The sequence below is a fragment of the Heliangelus exortis genome, chromosome 19 (genome assembly GCF_036169615.1).
Source record: "Heliangelus exortis chromosome 19, bHelExo1.hap1, whole genome shotgun sequence".
Taxonomy (NCBI): domain Eukaryota; kingdom Metazoa; phylum Chordata; class Aves; order Apodiformes; family Trochilidae; genus Heliangelus; species Heliangelus exortis.
This window is the reverse complement of record NC_092440.1, coordinates 6,269,091-6,291,036: the sequence shown is the minus strand read 5'-3', so window position 1 is coordinate 6,291,036 and position 21,946 is coordinate 6,269,091. Positions and strand designations below refer to the sequence as shown.

Here is a 21,946-nt window from a genome sequence, read left to right as displayed (position 1 = left end):
GTAGAGCTGCACCATACATCGTGGCAGTGTCACAGATTTTGTGTGAGTGCAGGTAGGCACAGCAGTGCAGACTGAAACTGGGTTTTTGCATGAATGAAAAAGAAGTAACCTGGAAAAGAGGAAGAACAATAGATTTACATCTTAACTCGTACTTTACTCCGATTTTTCCTTTGGGAGGGTGGCACCTGGTAGAGTAGGAATTTTCAAAAAATAACAGGGATTTTCATGTATCTGTTTGTGAGCACACCTGGATGTGTTGAATATTTTGTAGTAGTAATTATGGCTGCACACCTGCTGGTTTCAATCCCAAATCAGTTTGCCAGACATGCCTAGAGAGATTTATTTCTCCTATACCTGAGAAAGCTCTTTTACCACTGAGTTTTTACTACTCTAAATAAGCCTAAAGAAAAAAAGAAGAGGATATTTTCTTGGCTTTGCTTGAGCCATTAGTATCTCAAACTGAACTGTGGAGTTTGTAGGGGGAGGAGGGTGTTTGGATGATATTTTAATAGCAATTTGTTTTTGCTTCAATGTGTGATAGAAATACAAGTGACAGGAGTGGGAACAGGAGAGTTGCTGAATTCTGCTGGAATTTTTCCTGTGGGAATCTGTTAATGTTTTTAATTCTCTGAGAGATTTTTCTAAGGTAATCCTTTTGACATTTACGTATTTTAAATGACTCTTATTAAATAAAAGCTTAACTTTTTTATATCAAATGCTGAAGTGTCTAGAATACTAGAATACCACTGCGTAGACTTTCAAATAGTTTGAAGTTTATTCTAATTGCAACCTAAGCAAAGTCAGATTTTTATGGAATATTAATAGTGAGTTGTTCTGTATAATAATGTAATTTTTAAAGACATTAAGTTGCTGTGGCATTTAGTAGAAGCATTTTTTTGAGAAAAAAAAATCTTTTTAATACCTAATGTATTGTACGTAATGTGTTGTGCATATACCCATTTTCTAATTGAAATGCTAATTTGAGCAACTGGGTTTTCCACTCTCCACTCATGTAGGAAACAGAATCTAAACAGGAGCCCAAGTGTTTGCAGTGTGCCCTGGGAAGAATACTTTGAGTTGTCTGTATCGTATCAGAGGGCAGCTCAGCCCCTGAGGGAGGATGCTCTTACCAGCACGGGGAAGGCTGGAAGAAATAAAAATTGGGACATCTTTTAATAAACAAGAGCGTGATGATGAGGTGTTGCATCTCTTACTGGTGATACCCTCTTGCAAACAAATAATGCCATAAGCAAAATGATTCATGTCTTTGAATGTGCTTTCATAGGAGGCAGGAGTCATAGCATGAGAATCTCAAGGACAAACATACAGTAAGATGCTTTTAAATGAACTTTCTTCAGTAGGTTGTTCTTTGCTTGTTCAAGCCCTTGAGCCAGATTTTGCTCTCAGACCAGCCTAAATACTAAGCAAATTCATTTAATTAAATTTGCTGCAGAAATCCCCAGTTAACAAGAACAGATTGGTTTCCCTGAGGCTAGATGGAGTTAACAAGAAAATAAATGTTGTGCTAATTAGAGAACTCATTTTCAGACACCTGGGGTGAAACTTTAAAAAGTCCTAGAGATTTAGGATGGAAAATTCATTTGAAAATGAGTCGTAGGCTTCCAAATCACTAATGCACTTTTGAAAAATTTACCCAGGGGCTTTAGCCATCACACAGTCATCATATTGTAACTGTCTGCTTAGCAAAGCATGGTATAACCATAATGTGTCAGTATTAGTATACCACAATGTATTTCATTGTCCCTGGAAGTAAAGATACTGAGGTACCTGGTGAGCTGAAGATAAGCTAACTTATTTTTTTTAAGAATGTTTATGTATCAACAGGAACAGATGGATGCTTTCTTGGAGTTGTTAAGGCACTAGTGTACAAAATTTCCATCTCTTTGTGACCTCATGGGATTTTCTGTTGATTTAGGTACCTGAGAATTTTTAATTAAATCTTGGCTTTAAGTGACTTGTCCAAACTCATGATGAAGAAGACAGCACAGATGGAATTTTATAGTTCAGCACTTGCTGGAAAAAATGAGACTCTTAATACTGTCACTCTGCCATTCATTCATAGGAAGTAATAAGGACTCATGTACCCAAGAATAAATGACATAGGTCTAATATGAAGCCCAAATGTCTAGATTCAGAAGGCTGATTAGCAAAAAACCACTCTATTTGTTTACAGCTTGAAAGTATGCTTTCAGTTGCCTTTTTTTTCCTGTAGCCAGTCTCAGGATTTTTCTGAAATACTGTCCTTGTAAAGACATGCATTAGTAGCGTCTGTTTCATGCCAGGTAAAACCCTTCCCACAGCCACGCACACACTTGCTGTCTGTCAGCAAAAACTTCTGTGTCAGTAATTAGAAAAATGCTATTAAAAACCTACCCTGTAATCCCAGATAGCCTCTGGGTTGACTCAGTTCTATTTTGTCTTCCTTGCTCAGTGCAGTAACCCAGGATTCTTCCACCACAAAGAGGGACCCAAGCAGCCTAGCTACTATTTTATTTACATGGTTCTAGGAAGTATCATTTGAGGACAACAGCAGATGGCTGTGGAGTCCTAAAGAGGTGACTGGTGACAAAACCCTTACCCTAACAGGTTTATAGCACAGGTGAACCATGTTAGAGGCACTTGGGAGCTGGATCTCACCATGGGGGTGAACCTGTACATCATGTAACCTGCACATCTGAAAATTTCCTTCAGCCTGTCATGACTCTAGATCATCAGACAACATCATAAAACATGAGTCAGGGCACTAAAACATGGAGGTTATCCACTGAGCTCATTATGTTCATACATAATTACACAGTGCCATTGAGGTAGAATTGCACATTATGCAGAAGAATCCTGTTTCATCACTAGTTCTAAAGTATAATTGTGTTTAATTACAACCTATAGATACCATGGTGATTACTGATCTATAAACACTCAGGGTAGACCTGCAAATGAGATGCAATAGCAAGGACATCCATTAATCATAGAATCATAGAATTAGCTGGGTTGGAAGGGACCTCAGAGATCATCAAGTCCAACCCTTGACCCACCGCTGCGGTTGCCAGCCCATGGCACTGAGTGCCACATCCAGCCTCTTTTTAAATATCTCCAGGGATGGAGAGTCCACTACCTCACTGGGCAGCCCATTCCAATGTCTGATCACCCTCTCTGTAAAGAAATTCTTTCTAATATCTAACCTAAACTTCCCCTGGCACAACTTAAGACCATGACCTCTTGTCTTGCTGAGAGTTGCCTGGGAAAAGAGACCAACCCCCCCGGCTCCAACCTCCTTTCAGGGAGTTGTAGAGAGTGATGAGGTCTCCTCTGAGCCTCCTCTTCTCCAGGCTGAACAGTCCCAGCTCCCTCAGCCTCTCTTCATAGGGTCTGTGCTCAAGTCCCTTCACCAGCCCAGTTGCCTCCTTTGGACCTGCTCTAGGACCTCAATCTCCTTCCTGAACTGAGGGGCCCAGAACTGGACACAGGACTTGAGCTGTGGCCTCACCAGCGCTGAGTACAGGGGCAGAATCACTTCCTTGGACCTGCTGGCCACGCTGTTCCTGATACAGGCCAGGATGCCATTGGCCTTCTTGGCTACCTGGGCACACTGCTGGCTCCTGTTCAGCTTCCCGTCAACCCAGACTCCCAGGTCCCTTTCTGCCTGGCTGCTCTCAGCCACTCTGTGCCCAGCCTGTAGCGCAACAATTAAACACAATTCAAAAGCTGATACTGAGGTGAGGGGACACAGTTGGGCTGTTTTCATTTATTCTGAAATTCTTTTTGGTTTCTATTTTCACCGCAGTGCTTTTCTGTAAGTGGTTGTGAATGGAAATCAAAGAAATAGTATTTTATGGGGAGGAAGGGGAAAGACTTGCCAAGGGGCTAAGAGGAATGATAAATTGCTTGCCCACTGAAATTACAGGTATCCAGTTTCTTGCATGTTGTAGTTCTTCCTTTTCAGCAGGAAGAACAGCTGAAAAATTTTGTATTTACAAGTGTGCAAGAGCTGCATACACACAGCCAGCTCAGCACTTACCTTGCTTAAAAACAAATGCAGCAAAAAGCAGATTTGACAGCTGCTTGAACAGTCAGTGCTAAGAGGAAAAACTTTTACAATGAACTGTATCACACATAGAAATAATATCCAATAATAACTCAAAGATGAAAAGCTAATGTCCTTTATTTATACTTATTTATATTTAAAGTGGCAATTTCACCCTAGGCTGCCTCACTCACTATGACATCTCTCTTCTTCTCACCCCTTCAGCCCACTGCTTAATGGCTCTGCCACCTCCAGACCCACAGTTTATTCTCAGAGGTACCAGTGCTGCAGTCCACACTCTGCATTTTTCCTGTGGAGGCCAAGAACCTGATGTCCCCATTCTTTTCTCTGGGTAAGTAAACCAGGATTTTTGGCTTCATGAGTATTATGTGGACACTTGCTTTTAAAATAAAGTGTATTATTAGATAAATTTTATATGGAGAATGATTGGAAAAAAAAAAAGTATTAGACTGTCTTATCAGATTGTCTGTAGTGGTCACACTAAAAGCATCTGTTCTTACTGTCAGGTCTGAGAATGGGCTCATCCATGTCTGGAACCTGAAAACACACAGAGTGGACACAGCACTGGATGGCCATGGAAGGAAATCAGTCTACTGTGTGGAGACGTTGGGTGGTAAAGACAGGCTGCTCAGGTTAGCAAAGCAGACAAACAACAGTGAAATTATTCCTGTTTCTGTGATGTAAAGGATTTGAAGGAAAAAAACCCAAAACCCCCCAAACCCAAACTAATCTCTTATTTCTAGAGTCACTGAAAGACTCTCCAACACATGGAAAAGTACAGAAGTACAAAAATACAGACAGATTGTAAAACAAAAAGTGGGGAGAATGATACAATTAATTTCTTATATATGTGATGAAATCACAACAACTTGAGGTCCATAGTGTCTTTATTACTGCACTGAGATCAGGTGAGGCCTTTAGGGAAAGGAAACACTTTTGAAGTTGACAAATGCTTCACAACTGGTTCACAGGAAAGATGGGAATTGATATAAAGAATTTATAAATAGAAGGGGGGGAGCAAAAAGGTAGGAAAGGAAGAGAAGAATCCAAGATAGAGAATGGAAGGCTGCAAATGAGCAGGAAGGCTGAGCTGTACACCTCTGCTTTGTTGCAAAATATCTTCTGCTCACATTTAGCAAGGGAAGGTCGGGAAGATTTGTGTACTTTGGATTAGACAGGTGATCTAGAGTAGATGCCAAAGTGTCTGTATGACTAGGAGGTGTTCTGACATGTTTATCTAGGGAAGACATCTCTTATAATATACAGTGGAACTCATTAGCATTTATATTTGTTATCTGCTTAAGTACAATTATCAACACTCTCCCCCACAAAATCACATTGAATAAGTACTGTTTGTTTAATTATAGAGTTTTTCCATACCTCTCATTCTCCTGCATATTTATAACAGTTCACATAGCAGTGCAATTCTAGGACAGCAGCTGCCTGTAATTTTTGTTTCTCTGTTCTAAAGCTAAATTACAACAATTTCTCACAGTACCACATTGTTGATGTACCTAGTGCTATAAATGTTTTGATAGTTTGTTGCTAAGCTAAATGGCAGATGGGAGTTCCTGTACTGATCTTGAAGAAATCCCCAGCAGTTTGTAGATGTGCATCTACCTCAGTTTGGGTTTCATAGTTCCATCAGGTGATACAGTTACTTAAAGTAAGAAATGGATAAGGGATTTTTGATGACTCCTTGTTTTAGGTGATAACATGAGCACACATCCTGTGCTGCTCCTGTTTGTGGATTGGAGGTTTCTGCACAGTGGTACTTTGTTCCTCAGCCAGTGGAGCCATGGGAACTTGTAGGAAGTGATGCTGTGCCCTTTGCCCTCAGTCTTACTGTCTGGGACCAACACAGATTTTGCTGTGGGATGGAGAGGTTTGCAGAGGAGGCTCTGTGTGAGCTGCACCAGTACGTTGGTGATACAGCTGCTGGTTCCCTGGTTTTGGATGTTTTAACCATTGTTTCATTGTTTAATTCCTGCTACTTCCTGTACTGCCAGTCCCTCTCCTGTGGTGTCTCCACACACGCACACTCCTAACAGTCATCCGTACCCTCCCTGTGGCTGTGGGAAGTTCACCACTGAGTAACTGTATCTTTTTATTTACCTTTATGTGGACAACAGTCCACATCTGTTGTCTTGCTATTTGTCTCTCAGCTGTCAACACGCTTGACATTTCTATTTCATTGCTAGGGTGAATGAGTGTTAAATGTGTTACTCTCTGGATACTTTTGTTTCCTTTTAAATCAGATCTAATCAATGGTAAAATCTAAATCCTTTTATTATGAAAATGTTCAAATACTCATGAGACTCCATAAATATATAGGCACATATAAATTGTGTAACACTGTTTGATCAAGTCTCTCTTCACAAGGGAACAGAGCTTACTGTGATTGTACCTGCCTGACTCTCAAGTCCTCCCTCCACCTGGCAAATTTGAACCTCTCCACCAGTCTGCAGCCAGAAGGGTGGTGGGCTGGGTGATACATTTCATGAAGACCCCATTAATGCCCCCACAGAAGCTGTACTCAGCTGACAGCTTTACTGCATGTTAAATACCCAACTCTGAGACGCCAGCCTGCAGGAAGCCAGGCTTCTTCAGTCCTGCTGCTCATGGATAACTTGTTCTACTGTACAGTCAGGGTCGTGACCAGAGGATCTGCCTGTGGGATTTAGCAGAAGGACGGACTTCAGTGACGGATTCTGTCTTCACGGAGAATGTGGGGTTCTGCAGGTGCTCTCTGTTAAAGGTGGCTCAGGGCCGCTGGCTAATGGCCATGGCATCCAAAGCCCTGGAGGAGGTAGGAAGTGTGTTTCTGGTGCTTGGGAGATTGCTGTTGGTTTTGAAATGGGATAGCTCAGAAGGGGAAACACCATTGCTCTCCAGTTCTCTGCTCAAGAGACGGTGGCCCAAGGAATCTTTGAGGGTTCCAGTCACTAATTTTGCCTACCAGAAAGATGAGTGAATTATAGAACTGGTGCTCTAATAACAAGGATACCACCCCAAGATTTGTCTGATGTGCACCTATTTGCAGCTGCTGCTGGTCTTTAATGTGTAGGGGTTTTGAAAACTGTAGTGCTGCTGGATACTATTAAAGGGGAACAAGAGTCCTTCTGGGGAACTAATGGTTAGAAAGTCTGTCATCAGATGGAGGTGTTCCTCATCCTCCACCTGAAACTGGAAGTCATGTTTAGTGAGACAAGGGGAGGTGCAGGTATCTGCAAAGCAGTATGTGGTCTTTCACCCCAGGCTAATTCTTTATCTGGCACTTTGGCTGGAAACAGTTGAATTGCTATTAGGGCCAGAGGCTTGCTCAGTGTGAAGTAATTGTAGGGTCCATTTCAGTTCCTACCCACATCCATAAGTCCACATCTAATATTCAGTGTCACAGCAACAACCGACTGGCAGCTTTGTTGGCAATTTCTACTTCTGCCTGTACAAATTGTGTCTTTGTTTTCTTTGAAGGACTATTTGAGGACATCACACAAAAATAAATTATTTCAAATACTTGGCATCAAAATACCAAAAAGGTGGCGGGGGGGGGGGAGGGGGGGAAGGCATAAATCTGAAAATAAATGCTTTAGCTCATTGCAAATTGTTCACCAGCATAAAAGGTCCATGCTTTTCTGGACTATAGGATGCATATCTTGAAACTGAAAGTTGTGTATTTTATATAAGAAGTAATAAGTGGGGAATGGTGCCTGTGTTGCAAGAAAATGTGAACTTTTTATTGTTCAGGAGTTAAGCACATATTTAAGTACATTGCTGGCTCACGGCCAGAGTGTTCAGTCTTTCACAGAACTGAGTGAGCCTGTAGATACAGCCACTGTACCAGTAAATACAACTGGTTCCCAGGTTCCATTCCTTGTATTGACCAAACAAAGAACATGCTACATTGCATGTTCTTACCAGTGCATTCTTGTGTCAGCCAGAGAAGAGCTGTTGTGTCAGGCATATAGTACACACACACATTCTAGTAATGAAGAATTAAATGATCATCTGACTCAAAAGAGAAGACATTTACCCCAGTGTCTCTTACAGCTCATCTCATTTGTTTTCATTTGTTTGCTCGGGCCCTGCAAACTGATAATGATTTGCTCTCTCCTGAGGTAAGAGTTCCTCTCTGGGTCTGAATCTTCACATTAGAACTCTGTCAGGTTTCAAGAAATTCACATAACCTCCCATAACATACAGTGCTTCCAAATAGGCAGCACTCTGTGAGACAGTACATTTGCAGCTTATGATTAAAATTAAGACTTAATAAGTGTTTATGCTTGGCTGGTGCCCAAAAAAAGAGTAATTTTGTCTTAAAGCAGGTTCAGTCCATAAATAATGAGATCTGAACAGGCATTTATTTGTTCATGATTGCATTTAAATCACCAATTATGAGTTACATGTACTTTTCTTGCCAATTTGCCAGAAACATGTTAAAAGCTTTATTAATGTGAAAAAGAAAAAGGGTGTGTTTCCTTGTGGCCAGTTTTAGCCACCCAGGAACACTATTAACCTCAGGCAAATGCAAAGCTTTCTCCTATTAAGCAAAACCAATATAAACACAGAACTTCAAGTTTTAGGTTACAGTTGTCAAAATATATGAAATAGTATTTATTTCTAAAGCTCAGCTGCCTCTAATGCAGACAGTCTCTGGAACTGTCAGTCTAGCAGAGACAACTCATGCTTGTCTGCCTTCTGCAAAAAGCCTTTGTCATCTTCATGTTTTCCTTTGTCCTTTTGCAAGCCAAACTGTAGCCCTTGTACCAGTTTGTCCATTTTTAATTAATGTAAAAGTGAAGCTGGTTTTGTTTTGGTTTTACTTTTAACCTGCAGAAGTGCCTACACCACAGCACACATCCCTCTTTATTATGTAAGTTTCAGTTTCAGTCTTGCAGAGAAGGCCCTTTGGAGAGCCAGTGATGAAAGACAAGAGGAGCAGGTCATCTTCATATTTATAGCCCATTTCCTGCAACAGGGAACTTGGTTGTTATGCTGATAGCAAGGAAGTTGCCAAGAGAAAAACATCTTTTGTCAAGAGTTTCTGTCCAAAGAACCAGAATTCCCAGATGATCAAGCTCTTGTCTGTTCATAGGTTTGGTCTCTGTATTGGATGGCTCTTTGCTGTAGTCTCCATTCCTCAAATCTGGAGAAGAGTTTCCTGCTCCCCTGCTAAGTGGCTTCAGAAAGTGTTCTGTATAGTGTGTGTTTAGTACATTGGTGACTTGCAGTCCTAGGGTGCATCTGGCTCTTGGCAGGTGAGCTGACGACCTCTAGAAATAGGAAGATGTTCTGGCAAGCTTTGAACTAAAGGTATGGGACTGGAAAGCCATTGCAGCTGCCTTGACCTTGACTGATGGCTCCCAGAGGAGCTGCATTTGTGTAATACCTCATCTTGGATGCTTAAGGAAATTCTCATGACTGGGGCTGTCCAACAGCACTGTTGGGCTTTTGCACATTCTGAAATTACCCAGAATGGCTGGTGGTGCTGCATTTATCAAATGTTGGAGGCCTTTTAATTTTACAAGATAATGCAGACTGTTGGGGTTTTTTCTATTAAAGTATCACCTTAATGATAAAGTATGCATTTGAGAACCAGTAATGTTCTTGGCAGCAAGTTTTGATACCTCAGATCTTCTACTTCTTAACAGATCCAGTCCTGAGAATGAGTTTAGACTGAGGCACTTCTATGTCAATCAAGACACTCAAAACCTTCCAGTGCCAAATTGCAATGGCAGACTGCCCTGATCTTGCCTGCCACCATCCTGAGGTAGAAATGAGCAACTTCCTTGGTAGAGGAGAAACCTGCCCCATGCTAAACAAAACAAAAAAATAAAATTAGATTCATCATTCATTACCATCAGTGCAAGCAACAGTGGAAGCTGCTGTGTAGAGAGAGCAGGTGTTTAAGACAGCACTGTCTGCCCCTGCTGTGTTTAGCATCAGACAGTGTTGTGTTACAAATACCTGTGTCCCATCACTGCTCCAGCCAGCACTAGCAGATAACTCTGGGGTTACAGTTTGTCAGCACAGTCAGACAGTACATAAAAAATCCACCTTAAACATATATCTGTTGTCTGTATTTCCACACAAGCTCTGTGTTAACGTGACAGAACAGAGGAGGCAAGTGTCCACAAGTGAATAAATCAAAAAATTTAGCAACAAAGGTGGAAAAGGAGGAAAGAGGGAAGAAATGGGGAAGTTTTCAGAAGCTTTCAGATGAAGTATTCTGCAATAGTATCTGGTTGTATGCATGGTGTAATCTACTGCATGGAAAGAAGACTACAATGCAAATTAAATAGGAGAGTGGAAGAAGAGGGTGTGTTCATTCTAGCAATTCTGTCTGGTCTTCCCTAAAACAATGCATTTATTTAGATAGTTGGAGATTCCCCTACAGCTCCAATTTAACAAGCATTCCTCAGTTTCCTCCAGACAGTTTTTACTGAAAGAGCTTATATTAGCCTTAATCACCTTAAAAGACTTGTGTTTTTTAACAGCAGAATTTCAGCCTGGAGCCTGACCAAATACCCTTGTTTTCCTGATGTCAGGTTCAGGTTTTGGAGCTGCCATCCAAGACGTCAGTCTGTACCTTGAAGCCAGAGGTGGGTGCCAAGCTGGGCATGCCCATGTGTCTGAAGCTATGGCAGGTAAGGCAAGAGCGCCTGCTAATTGTGAAATGTTTTCCCTGTGATTCATTTTATATGAAGCACATGAATCTTTCTTCACTTGGATTTTGATTTATTATCAAACCAATCAAGTAATTATACTATTAGAGGGGGGAAAGATTTGTGAACATCCTTAATGTAACTTACAGAGCTTTCCAAGCTTTAATGGAAGATTTGCAAATGCTGAGGGAAAGCTTTGTATCCTTAGGATAGATACGGTTTTTGCATCAATCAAGAGGAAAATGAGTGACTTACCAAAGCCAGTTGTTTGATATGGTTTCTTGCTGCATTAAGAATGATGAAAAATGATTGGGTTACTTAAAAACAGTGATTTTAATGGCAGGTTAAATTCACTTCAGTGCCCTCAGGACACGGAAGCAGTCTACGGACGTTTCTATTCCAGGCATACAATAAGAACAAAATATTTATGGTTGTATTTGCTTTGGACAAAAAGATAAATAAAAGCGGTTAATGACAAAACCCACATTTGCAGAGTATGCAGGAAATGATGTTTATGGGGTCCCATCAGTAACAGACAAATAATACAAAAAGGTGGCAGACGAGGGAGGAAAGAGCTCAGGTGATAGGCTCTAAATCTCCACCAAACTGATGACAAAGCTGATTCCCAGTTTAACCCCCCCAGCCACAAGCAATTACAGGTCTGCAGAACCATCTGAGCTGATTTCACATACATTATTTCTGCAGGTTCACCTGAACATCTCAATTGGTTTCCGTTGAAAAAATTATCAATCAGTTTTGAATTTTACACCTTAGTGTCTTCACTGAAAGTCCTGAACCAACTGAAGTCTAGAGAAAGTCAGGTGCTGATTTCAGACAAAAGGGGTTTTCTGTCTCCTGGACATATTTAATAAGATGAAGATAACTGGTGAAATGCTCAGTGTTGAAAATTTTGTTGCCTGTATAGAAAGTCCTCTGTCTTGCTATATTTTCTACATGTATTAATATTGCTGTTTCTCTAAGAAGCAGAGCAGGTGCACAGTCTTAATCTTATGTAGTTTTTAATTTTGTTGCCAGTGGGGATAAAGCAGAGGACTGGGAACTGAGAGACGTAAATTATTCGATGCAAATTCTGGCTCTGGGAAGTCACCACAACTTCCTAGACTGCAAGAGGCAAAGATAGATAATCCCTTACAGTCTCACAGCTGTATTTGCTTTTATAAATGTGTGCAACGTGGTTTAAAAGCCTGGGGGAGGAGGATACTCTTAAGGGCAAGTAATTATATGTGGTGTAGTAAAGTGATGCTCTGTGTTCTGTTTTGTGGTTTCCCTGGAAGTGGCTCCCTGGGTAACCCTGTAACCATAAAAGCAGAACACGAGCAACCCAGCTGCACCCCTTCCTGAACAGAGGCCATCCAGGATTCTGTTCTGCATTGGGCAATACAGACATACCCAGATGAGCACTCCCCAACCCATTGCTTATGGGCAACATGTTGCCTAAGAGACTTTGACACTGCTTATGGCACAGTAAATTAACAAGTTGAAACAAGCTGACATGGGGAGAGACACATAATGGTCTGGAGGAAGTACGCTCAGGGTTGCTGTCCAAGAGTTTGGGGGCTGCAGCCATGGTATCATTGATCTTTTTCTGCATGGTAAGAACATAAGATCTGTGAGACAGGGAAACAACACACCACCAGCAGCAGGATGCTTAGGTCAGGCTTCTAAATTAAGCCTCACTGGCTTCTCTTAAGTAGTTAAAAAGCTGGCATCTGCTTATTTTGTTGGTTAGAAACTTTCTCATTTTACTAGGTCTGTCTTAAATGGATTAATTCATTCAATGTTTTTTTTCCCTTGTGAAGGTTCATATTCTTAAATACATTGTCCCTTCAGCTTCACACCTTCCTGAAATTACTAATTGGGTGGGGTAAGATTTGCAGGAGTAAGGACAGCCTTCCCTTAAATTTTTTGCACTCCTTGGGGAAGGCACTGTGTTGCGTAACGGTGCAAACAAAATAATTCCACAGGAATAATACATGTAGAAACTGGAAATGCAGAGTTATTGCTTTATATAAACTATAGCAATTATTCCTGTTGAGTTGACAGCAGATCACCTTTTCTTCCTTCCTTGACAGCTATCCAAATGCAACAACAACATGTTCTGCTTAGGAAGAACAATGATTTATAATTTAATTTTTCTACTGAAACCCAAATGTTAATGGTGAGGACTTTTCACCAGAAGTGTCTGTTACTGGGGACTGAAATAAATATAGGCTGTTGTGAACCCCTGCTTGGTGAGTCCAGGCATTAGGCTGAGAGCTCCCCTGATCTTTCAATAGCTTTTATTGTTTAAGTTCAAGTATATGTACTCATTGAAATATTACACTTCATATGGTTAGGGAAAGTCAGGAAGAAGTGTGGGAGACCTTCGTTTCAGACAACAATACTTTGTTTTTAAAATAGACAAGTCTTAGATCTCATCTGCAAATTACTGATGTTCAAATGTAAGTTAAGATACACACACACACACACCAAAAACCCCGTTTTGCTTTGCATTTCCCTTGATGCTGAGCACCCACCTGTCTCTCTTATCTTAATGAAGGTTTTGAGCACCTCTGAAGATCTGGCAGCCCCAGTTCAAGGAAGGCAGAGCAGCCCCCCCTGCCCATCTGGAGGAGTCACATGCTCATAGGAGTACAAATATGATGGGGGAGGCTTTTTTTTTTTTTTTTTTTTTTTTAACTTAATTGAAATATCTATGAAATACTTTCTTTTGGTTTGAGGCCTCTACCCTTTATTAGATAGAAATAAAATTTGGAATGTGTGTTTCATTCCAGGTGCTCTTCATCCAAACTACCCAGTGAGTTAACTAATTCATATAGTTGACATATATTCATTGATCTGATGTCATATTATTTTAGCAAATTATAAATTTGACAGAAAAATTGTGCAGTTCTGGGCATTATGAAGCATTCTTTGTGAGCCTTTCTAGCCGGAGCATGCTCCCTATCTTTTCAAAAGAAAAGGGATTGTAAAGCAAGGGCTGAGGCTCCTGCAGGATCCCAGGCGTGGGCAGACCTGTTCAGAAAGATGATGTAGGGGATTTCCCTTTTGGTTTCCTTTTTTTAGGGGGCAATTTTCTTCCCTGCTCAGTGAGATCAGTTCCTTGCTTCATGAGGCTGAATAAATCTGAGAATGAACATGAGGCTTTTACTCAGCAGTCTTATTACCTAGACCACCCATCTCTTGTTAGTTTAACTCCCCCTAGAACAAATAACAACCAGTGGGAGAATAGTCTGGACCATTAGTAGAGGCAGTGAGCCTCTGGCCACTGCAGGTTTGTATTGTGACATTGACAGCCAACAAGTTTGAAGAACTTCATTCAACAATGTGATACCGATAAAAATTAATTCTTTATAAATATCCTTTACCTTTATTTTGAACTGAATGCCAAGAAAACAAATCCTGTGGGATCAGATGGTGTTTGGAAAGAGCTGAATAAGCTGTTAGGTCTATTTCTTAGGGTAGGATGTCCCTACATGAGAGGTGGGTTTAATCCCAATGTCTATTCTGGGGTTTCTTCTATTATAGAAATAACTGGCATTAACAGATGATTTTGGTTGCTTTTCATTAGGGATTTGCATCTTCACTCACACAACCAGTTACTGCGCATGGGGTCATTAGTCTTTTGGCTGGAGCAATGATGAATATTTTCCTTAAGTGTGACATGTAATCCAGTAATGTTCCCTTCTTTGAGTTATTTCAGAGGCTTAAATAAATTAGGTGTCTGCCCAGGGTGCCATGGCCTTTGGCCTGTGACATCATTAATCAAAATAGCTTTCAATTGGTTACAGTGGGACTAGGGCACCCGTTAACCCCTTGGTGACTCACGCAGAGATTCCTGATGAGAGGTTCAGTGTTTACCTTTAAGCACTAAGCTGCACTTGGGTAAATGATCCCTATGTGTAATCCTACACTTGGCAATGTGAAACTGGAATCTTTAAGCATGGCACTTCTTTCAGTGTCTGTATGGATCCATATGGCTTCATAGTAACTCAGCTTCTCTAAGTAATTTTTTTAGGGAACACAAGCAGAGGTCAAGCCATGAAGTAGAACTTCTGAAAACTTCAGCTTTTTTTTCAGGTGTTGTAAAGAGCAATATTTTGGATTTTCAGAGATTTTCTATATGGATGTAGATACACATACATGTTAGCTATATATTACATATATAAAAAATAGCATTACCTAGTAATGCTTTTTGTAAGTAGATGGACTGTCAAGATTTCACATTTGGACTTCCAAACATTTAGCTTCTAAGCCAGTCAGCATTTTAACTTATTTTCTTAGTGCTTTGACCAAAACCGAATTGGGGATGATAATTTTCCTTACACACTGTTTACTTCTCAATTCTACTTCTCTTTTGTTCAGCTCAGCTGTGGTTCACAACCCTTGCTTCTGGCTGGCTATGAAGATGGATCAGTGGTCCTTTGGAATTTGTCAATGGCAAAAGCATTGAGCCAACTTGTTTGCCACCAGGAGCCAGTGATGAGCCTTGACTTTGACTCGGAGAAGACCAAGGGGATCTCGGGCTCATCTGAAAAGGTGCTTAGCATCTGGAGCCTCAATGAGCAACAGAACCTCCAGGTCAGGATCATTGGCCCTCTAGTGTCATTTATCCCACTTTGCACTAACAGTTTGATAGACTAAAAAAATATTTAGTCATGAAGAGGAGTTGTTGCAGATCTCTAGCTAATTAATCACAGACTGGTTAGAATGTCTGTGCTATGTGACTAGACTTAGCAAAAGATGGTGAGGATTTAGAAAAAAAAAAAGAAAGAAACCCTCTCTCACATGTTTCTGGTTTTACCAAAGTTGCAACAGGCACACAAGCCTAGCATTACTCAAGCCATTGCCTCTGTATCTTCATTTATCACGTTAGTATTCAGCTCTCGGAATGTCCTAAACATTATAAATGAGTTACAAAAATGAGAAACAAAGGATTGCTTTTCCAAAGGTTCTGCTTGAATGGATAGGGGTTTCTTTCCACTGTGGGAAGGACAGAAATACTACATTAAATACTTCACAGAGTAGGAGTAGCCTCACTAGCACCAACAGGACATTAGGTTTAGGCAACCAGCTTCCTTTGGCACCTTTAGAGCCCTCGCTGGAGACAGGAAAAATGAGTTAATTGTCTGTATCAGCTTGTGTCTGAGCTCTGCATACCTGGAATGGCTGGTTTGGAAGGAGGTCTCATACTCGCCAGTTGGGGCTGTGCTGGAGAATAGCAGTAAGCATTGCTCAATCTAGAAACTTCAGCAAGTGTTCCAACAGTGCCAAAGGGTTAAGTAGGTTTTAACTAGGTGTGAAACTGAAATGCATAAATAAGACTCATGAAAATTAAGGTCGCCTGTGCACAGCCTCACCACTGCTGAGAGCTTTAACCTGTTTTTAAAGTGGCATTTGTCTCCTGAACACACATTAAAGTGGACCTAATCCAGCCCCTGTGTGTGCCTGTGTCATCCTAGAGAAGTAAGTTGCTGGTTACACTCTAACTATTTGCACACATCTGCATCTGGTGTCCTTAGCTCAGGGAAGCAGAAGAAAGGTGAATATACAAATCCCAGTAAAAAAAACCTTGGTATTGAGACTCGTTTTCTGAGGCCAAGGTGTCAAAATCTGACATGATGACAGCCTTCTTAAAGCTTCAGATACTCTGCTGTTGGAGAAGAAGCTGCTCCTTTATATTGGTTATAACACAGCTCTTTCCTAAATTCAAAGAAAATATTGTTCTCCACAGCACGTTTCAGTTATGAGTTAACTGAAATGCGGGGGGACAGGTATGACTCATGGGAAAAATCAACAGTTGTTCACCTGAAATATTCCAGGTATTGTTTTCCACAGGATATTCACATTCCCAGGAGAAGTTACATCTTCAGCACATCACACTAGACAGTAGCTTTTCTCAGCAGAAATTTAAACACTTAAGTATTATAAACTGTAAGTAATGTTTCTGTGCTCTGTGCATAGTGTGAATGTCCTAATAAAACGCATCTTTCATATGAGCACTAGAGATTGTCTAGGACATAGATTAAGGGTTTTTTCCCACTATTGCATTAATAATACAAACCAGATGGGATTGTTTTTTCCTGACATTCCAGGTACTTGAGGTAATGGTAGACGTTGGAAAGCCACTCAGTGGCACATTATTTTTATTCTAAAAGTTTTTAATAAGTAAACGTGGTGCATAGCTATCTGCCGTTGGAGAAATAATGATGCAATGATGGTACTTCAGCTCTGTTTTAAGTGGCAGTGTTCCAGTGTGTCAATGAATAGATGATGAAGGTAACTTCAGAGTTTATTGCTATGGGGAAAGTTTGCTGTATTGTCTTCTACAAGCAAGTTGCTGAAATCACCACTGTCAGCAAATGACTGGATTGGTTATGAGCCTTCTGATTTGGATGAGATAGTGTAATTATGTGATGATGTTTGTGGTAGAATGGAGGAGATAAACAGCTTCTGCAGGTGAATAAACAAAGCAGAACTAAGGAATCTGATAAATACAGAAGTTCCTTTATATAGAACAAGGAAAAAAAATAAGCTGAATGTAAGTAAGTGCTTAAGTTTTGTTGGTTGCGTTGCTTGAGGTGTTTCCTTCAAATGCTGAAATTAGCTGCTGCTAGCTTGGCTATTCTTCTAACAAGAATAGGGCTTTAAAACAGGTTTCAGGTGTAGGGGAGGGAGATAAAAAAAATAAAAATCATATGTATTAGGGAGGGAAGGACAGGTAGATATCTCTTGGCCTCAGCATGTCAAAATTTCTTAATGCATCTGCTAGTAGATGCAAGTGTTCTTGGTCATGACTGGCTGAAAGCAGCTCACCTGTTTTTACCTTTGTTTTCATAATTACAAGCTGGTTTTCTGGTTAGGAAATGATGTTGGTATGCATTTCACTGCAGCAGTTGCCCATAAATGACTGCATGGCACAAATCTGAGCACCAGGATTTCATCTGGCAGCATATACCTTGAGCAAGTTGTTCTACTTTGTCTTGGTTTTCCTCTCTCACCTCTTGTATTTGCAGATCGTGCACAAATGCCCACTGTTCCCTCATGTTCCATAGCCAAAAGGCATCACCATTATAGGCTTCATTTTCAAGTTGCAGCTTGCTGATGACATGCAATGTCTCCCAGATTTTGCTGTATGGATCTTGCCCACATAATTGACAGTAATGATGGGAAGGACCACGCCCAGGATTGGTTATAGCCATTAGCTAATAATCTCAGGTACAGATTAAGTCCTGTCTTACGTCTGCCAGGCTGGTGATGTAAGTAATAAATCCTTCCCTTGCCAGTATGCATATGCCAACAACAATCCCACCAAAGCCATGCTACTTCAGTGTGTCTGGGGAGTTTGGAGGAACCTCTGACTGTTCATCAGGCTTAAGCAAAACTTGCTGTTCTCTGCTCTGTATTGGTTGTAGACACTTTCATCAGTCCAGTGTAAGACAGGAATGTATGGAGCAGGCAAGAAGGACGTCAAGTTCATTAAGCTCTATGTTCTCATCAAATTGCACATCTCTTGCTGTTTCAGCAAGTAGCTGGGTAGCTGCTGCTTAGAGCTACCCAGGATGTGTGTAAGATTTCATGATGTGTGCAACTGCATCTGAACCCTCATGCACACACACACACACAGTAGGCTGCATATACTGTGTGTGTTTCACAGGCAGACTGACAGTTAACATGAGTTACCTGAGGTGAGAACAGCAAAAGTGTTATATTGGCTTTTTCTCTCTGCTTGAGGGAAAGCAAGCTCATGGTAGTGAAATGGAAACTTCTCTAAGTCCTGTGCAGCCCCAGTGCCTCCTGAAGGAAGCTATATGCTTCCAATTTAATTGTGCCCCTCAGAAACTCGTACCCCAGTAGTCTCTAAACAGTAACAAAAGGCTTCCAAGATTGAAATCAATAACTTGTTCATAATCCCCTTCTTGGAATTTGGTGTAAATAAAAGTCTCTTGGGAAGGAGTACTAGAAATACAGATTTCCTGACAGTGTAACCTAATTCCTGGAAGCATTCCTTTCTCAAGACTGTGGTCTTGAGAATGCTACCACAGCTTATTGGGGTTTTTGTGAGGGGCCACAGTAGTAGAAATAAGTAGCAGGTAGTTTAAACATCAGCTCAGAATCTCAGCATGGGAGTAGTGCAGGAGCAGAGAAAATACATGGTCATGAAAATACATGGTCATAGCCCTGAACATTGCAGCTCATGGAAGAAAGGAGCAAAGCTGTGTAGCCTGTTTCTCAAAACCAGGACTTAGAGCTTCACTTGTGACACAATATAAATAGATTGGAATGCAATATAAACTAAACATGTGCAAGGGATGCTTTTGGTTTTAGGGAATGCTGCTGGAGACAAACAGGCTCAAGTTAAGTTCTCACTGTGGCATCATCCACAATGTGGTGAAAAGCTCCATACTACCTTGTGATTCCAGTGTACATAGATGGGCACCCTGTCTTCCAACATCCCAAAAGGTTTCTGTTCCTTTGTTTTAAGCAATTAGAGCTCATCTGTAACTTTCTCACACAGGTTTACAAAACACACACACTTGTCAACGCTGGCATAGCTGATATTGCCATCCGTCCAGACAAGAAGATTCTAGCAACAGCAGGGTGGGATCACCGCATCAGGATCTTTGGCTGGAAAAAACTGAAGCCCTTAGCAGTGCTGGACTATCACACAGCAACAGTCCAGTGTGTGTCCTTCTCAGATCACAAAAACCCCGGCAAGAGACTGCTGGCAGCTGGCTCAAAAGATCACCGCATCAGTATCTGGTCAATATATTCTCAGACATGACATCTACTGCACTGCCATGGCCCAAGAAAAAAAGGATTGCTGTAGCAGTTCTTCACACTGTAACTTACACCTGGATGTGGGGACGTGGCAGAATGTATGTGGTGGGCTGAAATCAGAGTTCTGTGTTAACTTTTTAGCTGCTTGTTCAAGCTGCAACTTTTGTTTTCCAGAGAGGAAAGTGGATTTTTAAAATGCATAAGAAGCAGAGCAAGGCCAGTCATGAACAAAGACACAGAACAAGTCACTTTTTACTACAGGTTTTGCAACGGCTTTTCTTTGGCAGGTTGCTTAAATAACTTGTGCCAATATCTTCTTTTGTAAAAAAAGGACTGGAATCCCTCAGACTGCAGTGGGGGCAGAATACGTCTGTTTGTAAGTCCTTTATGTATCCAAGAATCTCAATCAGTGTAAAATATCACTTTTGAAAATTTATACCCATTAAACTACCTCCAGTGGTTTCTCATTGTCAGTTACTTTTTCTTCCTTCTAACTGAAAGGCTATCGGAACAACCTTGATTTGTTCACACTTCTGTCAGTTTCTAACTTAAACCAACACCCAGGAATGTGACTAGGGATGGCCTTTGGCATTTATGAATTTCATTATGTCTCCCATCACCTCAAGTCTCACAATTAATCACAAGAAAGAAAGGGGAAAAAAAATCTTCCCCTGCACTGCACGGTAAAGCTTTGTAAAGCCTTTTACAGAGCCAGTGCTAAATCCCATCCATAGACTGACTAGCTGAAGGATTTAAACTCAGCAATCCAATTAGCACCCTTCTCCTTGGAGAGTTAGGGGTAAGTTTCAGCATGGCGAGTCTGGGATTCAGCTACACAACTGCCATTAACATTTTAGGGGAATTGCATGCATAAATCCTTACCAGCACAGTGTGAATGGCTCCATTAACTTGTCATCTCTACAGTCATGGAAGCTGAAATTCAGTCATGAAGTGTTTTGGGGTTTTTTTTGTTTAAATTATGAAGCAGCATTTGCATTATGTTAAAGCACAGGAGAGCTTCAACAGTCTATTCATAGACATCTTACTGCTGGATTCAGTCACAAAGCTGCAGTTACAACTGTTTCATTGAAGCAATTAGCAAGGGCCCGCTTGTTAAAGAGAAGGTGGCCTGGGAACTAGAACTCAGTGTTACAAACTGAACTGTTTCGTGTCCAGGCTGTGCAATACTGATGCTTTATTGGCAATATTTGTTTCTACCTTTGTACAAGAGTTGGACATCAAAGTCAACAGAATTAGAATGAACCAGCAACATCAAAAAAGACTTAAGAAATTATTTCAAGGAATACACACAAGCAACTTAAGGTCTGTATCTGCTATCCAGCTGTGCTTTAAAGGCAGAGAACATTGCTGGACTAAAAGTCTTAAGCACCAAGCCCAGTGCTCTTGCCATTAAAACACAGAAATACTGCTGCCAGGCTTTTTTTGAAATAAAACTTGGCATTACACATTCAGGAGTGGGATGACAATTAATAATGCATTTCCTTACTATTCAGTAGCTGCATGTAGGATCACACTACAGCTGAAAATTACAGCCTAATTTTCAGTGATCCTGAGTCAACGGGAGGTGCTGGTGTTCATTACATCTACCAGACAGGGATATGTAGCTGGTAAGTGTTCCATCTTCACCCGTCACCCTCCTCCCACACAGAGGAGGAGCTACAGACACCATACAAGAGGCTCTGGGCCAGCAGCCCTAAGGAATGGGACAGGGTCCTTCTCCACAAATCTATTGCTGAAAGAAGCCTTTTTTTTCCTTTTCCCCCTTCTTAAAAGTAGGCCAGAATCTACATAGAAAAACAAATAAACTACTAAATACAGAAAATAGTGTCATGCGTAGTCCAGGGACCCAGCATAAGGAGTTTGCAAAGAGATTTTCTTTCAGCTGTCCTGTCTCAGACTACACCACACATGCAACCTGCCAGGCAGCCCCCAGCTTGGTGTCTCCCATTTGAATGGTGCTCTGCAAACAGCACTGAAATTCTGCTGTATGAGGGCAATTTCACAAGCACTTAATTTTTAAATGGACATAACTCAGTGGATAATGCTTGAGCTTTAGTCTCTTTTCCATTTATTTACTAAATAAGTTTAATATTAACTAAGTTTCCATCTGCTCAGGAGAGAGCCCTGCCTTGTCAAGAAACCTGAAGTGTGAGCTGATGAAGGCACATGCCCTAAAAAAAAAAAAAAAAAAAAAAAAAAAAGGCACTGTCATGTTGGGTGTTGGACACTGTCCTAGAAGGTGAAAAAAACCCCACATCTCTGCATCTCCTTAAGTATGGATCTAGATGTTCTGTGTCAAAAGTTAGCACTTTATTCCCCTTCTCCCTTCCCCACTCCCCTCAACCCAAGACACAACTGTTACTGTCATTTCGCATGGATCAATGCCAGGAAGACC

At 41.0% G+C, this 21,946-nt stretch overlaps 1 protein-coding gene across 6 annotated transcripts in view; it reads left to right on the top strand.

The window, feature by feature from the left end:
* The window catches only part of GNB1L (G protein subunit beta 1 like), a 41,691-nt gene extending 21,699 nt beyond the window's left edge, over positions 1 to 19,992 (top strand). For 4 of the 6 annotated variants that reach the window (XM_071762683.1, XM_071762685.1, XM_071762681.1 and 1 more), the window contains exons 2-7: positions 4,268 to 4,394; positions 4,570 to 4,695; positions 6,710 to 6,872; positions 10,612 to 10,710; positions 15,115 to 15,330; positions 19,268 to 19,992. In XM_071762683.1, coding sequence (XP_071618784.1) covers positions 4,279 to 4,394; positions 4,570 to 4,695; positions 6,710 to 6,872; positions 10,612 to 10,710; positions 15,115 to 15,330; positions 19,268 to 19,534 — 987 coding nt within the window. In that variant the 5' untranslated portion in view covers positions 4,268 to 4,278 and the 3' untranslated portion in view covers positions 19,535 to 19,992. Of the gene's footprint in view, positions 1 to 575; positions 647 to 4,267; positions 4,395 to 4,569; positions 4,696 to 6,709; positions 6,873 to 10,611; positions 10,711 to 15,114; positions 15,331 to 19,267 lie in introns of those variants that run through there. The other 2 variants (XM_071762686.1, XM_071762682.1) reach the window with 2 other exon arrangements.
* Positions 19,993 to 21,946: the final 1,954 nt, after the last annotated feature.